The sequence below is a fragment of the Folsomia candida genome, unplaced genomic scaffold (genome assembly GCF_002217175.1).
Source record: "Folsomia candida strain VU population unplaced genomic scaffold, ASM221717v1 Fcan01_Sc001, whole genome shotgun sequence".
Lineage (NCBI taxonomy): Eukaryota > Metazoa > Arthropoda > Collembola > Entomobryomorpha > Isotomidae > Folsomia > Folsomia candida.
The window spans coordinates 20,858,535-20,865,312 of NW_019091193.1; the positions used below are offsets into that span (position 1 = coordinate 20,858,535).

The following is a 6,778-nucleotide window of genomic DNA, read 5'->3' on the forward strand; positions in this document are numbered from 1 at the left end:
ACGTTGACTTAATTCAATGAGCAACAAAATTTCATTCACGTCAACTAGAAAAGTTGGGGCTGGGAGAAAATGAATGGATTAAATACTCACAATATTATAAATATTATGCGTTGAATCTGACTGTATAAATAAGTTTAATAAGTTTCATGGTGGCAAAACACATCTCTCAAGTGCTCATCAATGAAGAGCCACGAGCGTTTTTGAGAATTTAGAGGTAAACTACATCTTGAATTTCAACTTGTTCCTCCTAAATTATTGCTGATCTTTGTAAAATTATACGCATGCATGCGATCACGTCTGCGATGGCAAATTTTGATGATTTACAAGAAAGAAAATTATAAGTTTTGTGCAAAAAAAATCCTAAGTGAGACAAAATCAACCTAGTTCTTTGTTACAATTTTATAACTGTTTGCATTCGATCACAATTCTCTTCGCAAACTTCTTCCTTATTCCATCTTGCCTCTAATTTTCCTTTCTTTAAATTGACGTTAGCTTATGTATGCTGATCTAGTCGATGCTTCTGCATTTCCTAAATGTTTACGTATTACGGAATAAATAAATCTGTATGCAAATACGTATGTACTACATCACTTTATAAAATAGTGTGAATAAAGCCAAAATAGTAAAACATTCCCAAAGTGTAATGAGTGTACAAGTTATTCATGTATTTTTACTCGCGTGTGGCTTTAAATGGAATAAAATTAGTAGAATGAAATAAGAAGGAAGATCTTCTGCCACCCATAATCACAATTTTGTTCATGTCTGCTAATTTACTGTTGAAATGTGATACCCCCCTCCGTCCACTCCCAAGTCCAGTACGTGTGCAAGGTATGATATTACTACAGGCTGACAAGGTTATCTTGTCGTTATTGTCAGACTCAGCATCATGTCACAATGATTTTGTAGAATACTTAAGTTTCCACACATGTCGTGAGAAGATGTGGCGAATTACTTAAATCATGAAAAAGTAGATTATTGAAATGTCATATCCATAGTATGGATTCCATACTATAGAAGATTTACATGAATTTACACAAATCTCTCTCCTATTTTCCTATAATTAAAGATAACGTAAAATATAATTAATTAATCGGAAGCAAATGAAGCAGAAATTAAGGCCTTTATAAACATCAAACTCGTGATTCATCTCATACTTCCCCTTCATTCTTGAATTCAGATATTTAGATAATGTAAAATCTATAAATGCATTGTGTTCCAAATACAAATATCACTTTCCATCACTCGAGCCTATCGTTCCAACTATGTCACTACGATTCAACATTTAAGTATTCCAAAAAAGAATACTTTACTATATTGCACGTTTAATTTGTACGACTAGGAAAAATTAAAGTGCAACGTGGAACTCGTTAATGACCAATAGTGCCACAGACCTTTAGTTTTTAGTTCATTTGATTTTATTTACACCAAATGCGTGAGAAGTCGTGTCACTATGCCGTCGGCGTCCGTCCGTTATCTGACAGGTTAACCTTCATCCATTTAGCAGACACTGAGAATCGAGGGAAAATCGTGAAAAGAATACTGAATCAATAAAATATGGCTCAATAATGTGCTCTTTATTCGCATTCTCTTTCTTTCGTGGTGTGATGAGCGTGGCACATTCCGTCTCATCCACATTTGATTCATTCTATAAATCTCTTCAATTTATTTTTTTCTTGGCACCAAGTGTAAATGGATAGATGACAGCGTGTGGGAAGTCAGACAAGCTACCTGATAACGACGTTTTGAATAATTTTTGCTGCAGTCATGAGATAAAGCACTCTTCCCTCAACTATTTATCTGCGTAAAAGATCTGGCGTTCTTTGACTTTCTGATCACTGCATAAATGCATTTATTTATGAAGGCGTCTAGCGAATACGTTGCCAATAATTTGCATATGTAGTGTATATTGACTTGATCTTGATATGTCATCATCAACAAGCATTCTACAACTGGTGGAAGACGAATTTATTAGTCTAATTTAAGTGCATAAATATGTTGTTCCTTTTATCAAAGCAAATTATTTAGTCCTTCTGTTTGAATAAAATTTAAGATATCTGTAAAATGATTGAACGCTAATTGTAAGTCTCGACTTCATTTGTCTATAAAAATTCTGTTTGGTACAAAAAGTTCAAAAATTAAAGAAACCAGCGAATTCAAGAGTTGTCTGGAAATGTCTGGAAATTACTGGTAACATAATTTCACTCCAATTCCTTAATAAGTAGTTGAGGTATTCAACAGCAACAAGGAATACATATTTATTTAAATTTACTTTGTGATGCACACACGACTCTCAACTCTGTACTGTTGTTCGTACAAAGAAAATCAACCACTCACCGCACGTGAAGGACGAGTGGTCTTCTTGTGACGTTCCCTGAGGAAATAAATAAATACCGGAATTAATCACTGTCAATTGTGCATGGGTGCACGATAAGGAGCAAATCACCTCCTTAATGATATCATAAAATCAGCACTTGGCCGTTCATCTCTCGCGTACATCTAATGTTACATATATTATTGGGTGTTAAGTACTTCAACCCCAGCCAAATTTATTTATTTATTTGCTCAGTAGCCCATACATGCATCGATGCTGGCTGTTTGCGTTATTTATTGGTTCATATTATCGATAGCCAAAATTTGAGCATGTTGAGGAAGGTGGTGGTAGATCTCCTGTCAGTCACAATTAAGGGCCGTCCGTGGAGTCACCCTGTCTGCCAAACACAATTAATTGCTTTATTACAATCCCAATGCGAATTTAAGCCATCAGCGATGTTTCCCTTGCTTCTTCGGTAAATGTAGGGTAATCGACTCTCAGTCTCAACTGCAGTTGTTTGTGTGCACAAGAAATTATTTAGCAAAGGGTAACAAGGCTCAAATGAGTGATAGGTAGCATTGATTAATGACCAAAATAAATGGTTTATACTGTACTAAAGTCCTGAGTACTTAAATGCTAGTTTTGCAGATCGGCGATAAAATAATGGTTCAAAAGGATTTGCTGAATACCACAGGGCACAGCTTTCATTGTGCATGGCTATGAGCTAATATTCATTTTTTGTTGCAGTTTCTTGATGAATTTGGTCAGTGTTAAGTAAAATAAACAAATAAATAAATAAGCACCCATTTTTCCATTATGCTTATAATGGTAATTGAAAAAGGAGTCGACAGGAGATTTGCGAGATTAAAATTAAACTTTACAATAATATGCAATTGTCTTTCCTTGGTTTGTGGCATAAAATTATGCTAATCAAGGTGCATATGCTGAGTGTTTTATTTTCCATACAATCATTCACATCCATTTAATAAATCAAGGTGAATGAACATTTGATCAGCATTTACAGTTCCTGCGAAACTATAATGAAATAGAAGTTTTAGAGAGAAACACGATCTGCAGCAATTAAAATTGAGAACGTTGTGACAAACGCAAGTAAATATTTTTGTGTACGCAAATACAAACATTATTTATGTGAATGCCACCCACCTCATCATCACTGCATATTTAGTTCTTGATCTGTTATCACACATGGTGCTTATCAATTTATGAGACACGCACTCAAATTTGGAGATGGTTGTCTTCCTAAAAATTTGCATTTGCAAGATACAACGATAATTGAAGGATAGTTTAATTAATAATTACAGAACTGTTGAAACTTTAATTGATCCGTCTTTCTCTTGCAAAGACACGATATGCATAATTGCTCATCACAGAATGTCAAAATGTACTTAGGTATTTGTCACATGCGGTATATGTGGGATGCCGCTTGTTCTGTTCCATTAATTGACTGAAATAAAGGCAACAAGTGAAGGATACCGACAATTACATACAAATCTAAAATAAAGTGGTCAGCAAACTCATGTATGTTAGTCGGCAAACTCGCTCAAAACGTAAAGAGTTCAAGGAACATCTTCAAGTGGACACGACGCACATGTATTTAACAAATTTGAAACTGCGATAGTCGGTTAAAATCTTCAAAGAATGAAAGGTTTTAGAATAGTATAATATTTATTGTAAGATAACTCCTAAAATGTAATTCGAGTCCCATCGAGTCCTTCAACGCCACAACTTTTATTCTCGATGAGATTTAGTATCTCAAAATGCAATGATTTTGATGATCAAAAAGTTTGCTGCAAACCTTTTATAGAGTGACTTGATGTACATATGTGCGTTTAATTAAATGTTGCTTCTTGTTCTAAAAATGTCTCATCTCATTTGTTATTTAAAGATTATTTAATATCCAACACAAAAACTAAAATACGTGATGTGATCTGTTAAGTGCAAAGGTGAAAATTACGTTATTGATATTATTATGCTGCGAGTAATACTGTTATGCTGATTGTTGACATTATACCATCAAATAGCTATTTGCAAATTATTTATCCAAGACGTTCAAAGTATTTGTGTTTCTTAATCCCAAACTGACTAAACCTGTGCTGACTGACATCATCTTCTAAACAACCACAGAATATTTGTTCAATTTTTTAAGCCGAAAAATTTATTTCCCAGATCATCTTCAGATCTTAGGTTCCAAATAATATGTGTAGACTACTGCATTTTAGACATACAGGGAATTTGAATTTGTACAAAAATGGCTGAACAATGTTTCTTCTCTCGGATTACGTGGTAGATCGGACGATGAAAAAAATCAAGATGATGACGCAAGCGAGAAGAATGGTACCTTAAATAAAATAAAATAAAATAAAATATATCATACAAGTAAGTAATTAAAGTAATTAATTTAACCGAAGACGGCTCCGACTCCTATGTACACTCCTTTACAGCAGACGACTCCTTTTCCTTCCGTTCCTCCCAAATCGGTGTCATGAAATGATCGAGACTCGATTTGGATTCCTCCATGAATCACTTCGGTGGCTACAAAACATACAAATTTGTCAGTCCTAGTAAATTATTTCAAACTATTCGACTCTCTCAGATCCATCGTTGTTTCAAAGTATTTACCTTGAACATGATGATGGTGATGACCTGAGGGATTTGGGGGTTGTGATCCACCTGATTGATTGATGACCGACTGATCCCCCTTCGTTGCACTGCTCCCTGCTTCACCAGTCAAAGTTGACATTGTCCTATAAACAGACCGAAATATAAATATAACTAAATCATGTTTCAAGTAAAATATATTTCATATGTACATATATTTCTTTGCATATTTCTATATATATATATTTCGTAACATATTTTCTCTCTATATGGGTTCACTTGTAATAGAGAAATAATGCCAATTAAATTAAAATTAATGTTTGACGTAAAACGCGTACCTCCGATCTCGCCTGATAATGATTTCAGTGTCTCAGTAAATTCTTGCGAGTAGTTTTTAAAACTGAGTAAATTATATTGAATCTGGCGAGCTCTTATAGAATCGAATTAATTTGCTATACATTCGTTTTTTTTTTAGATAATACTACATTCGGTCTAGTCTCTAACGAACGTTGAGTCACCATGGCGTTCTCTTTTCGTACCTTTTCACTAATTTCTACGATTTCAAAAGATTTTCATCGATGCCAGTAATAATTTTGCATACAAACCCTACTAGTGATTTTCTGTCGGGGCTAATTTTTGAAAATCAAAAATCCAACGACCCATAGAAGTAGCGGTTGGGCTGACAATTCTGTTTCTTCAATATCATTTATCAATTCAGCCACGTTTAAATTCCAAAATGTGTAACAACACACGCGTTCTGCAAAGAGTACACGGCACTGCCCACTTTGAGGAGGAATATGTTAGATATTAGTTAGAATATGTTAGATACTTCAATAACTTGAAAAACTTCACAAGAATTACAACCATCGACCAGTCTTTATCAGGCAAAGCGCTCGAAAATCTGCTCAAAATTTCAGCATCTAGCTTGAAAATATATTTTAGATCACGGAATTTTATTGATGGATAAATTTGTATCCCGAACCAGGGTTTATTATTTTTTGGGGTCCTCATAATTATATTATTCAGACAGTAATGGAAAGAACAATACAAGGGGGGCGAAAGGGAAATTCCAATGTGGGAAAACCAGTGCTTACCCGGAAATTGACAATGTTAATCAGTATTCAGCGCCTGAAAATTGCAATTAAAAGTTTTAACGTCTAACATGGCAGCATATTACTCGTACACTCGAACCTTAGAACATTGCGCAGTTGTCGAAGTTCCAATCAAATCATTTATCCGGCAACTTGGGCTACGGACAAAATCTGTCAGGTAATGCCTTAGCCATTCGGATTATTATGATGGACCATCCTTCAGCCCGCCTTTCGCCCCTGCCGAGGATGTAGAGGATGAAAAGGGACGCAAAATTCAATTACTGAAAGTCGAATGTCATATTGTTAAACGTCCATATTGTTAATACCGGAAACCCGGGATTGAAGAAAATTCATGGGGGCAGTTTATATATTTCAAAGAAAATGGTGAATGTGTTAATAAAATTCATAATGCGACAGGGCTTTAAAATGCTTTATTAATACCGTTAATAAAGCACTGTGTTTGCACTGTACCCTGTAGACAACAAATCAGATTTGAAATTAAGTATATCTCTGGATAAAGTGTACCATAGGACATAGACGAGCGTGAGGTTGTCATTTTATTTTATAAGGTTGCTATTTTAAATATGGCATGGAGCAGTTTATGGAGACATTTTTTATGCAAATATATTTAAGTAAGGAACTTCTAAATGTGACTCAACCTCATATGACTCTTAAAGTGTGTTTGTTAAAGGTGAAGTATCAAAAAAGACTTCTCAGGCATTTTTTTGCTTAACACCAACCCATTTGGTTTGAATTT

General features: G+C 34.6%; 1 protein-coding gene across 2 annotated transcripts; it reads right to left on the reverse strand.

Moving 5' to 3' along the window:
- Nucleotides 1-4,354: 4,354 nt before the first annotated feature.
- LOC110842241 lies at nucleotides 4,355-6,704 on the reverse strand. 2 transcript variants are annotated; one of them, XM_035851374.1, is made up of 5 exons: nucleotides 6,122-6,704; nucleotides 6,025-6,058; nucleotides 4,952-5,076; nucleotides 4,736-4,864; nucleotides 4,355-4,670 (listed from the first exon to the last, which is right to left on the reverse strand). In XM_035851374.1, exons 3-5 carry the CDS (start codon nucleotides 5,070-5,072, stop codon nucleotides 4,609-4,611), a joined length of 312 nt encoding a protein of 103 aa, XP_035707267.1. In that variant the 5' UTR covers nucleotides 5,073-5,076; nucleotides 6,025-6,058; nucleotides 6,122-6,704; the 3' UTR covers nucleotides 4,355-4,608. The 2 variants fall into 2 exon arrangements, with proteins under 2 accessions (XP_035707267.1, XP_021943647.1); XM_022087955.2 differs by lacking the exons at nucleotides 6,025-6,058; nucleotides 6,122-6,704 and adding an exon at nucleotides 5,269-5,417.
- Between the last annotated feature and the right edge of the window lie 74 nt (nucleotides 6,705-6,778).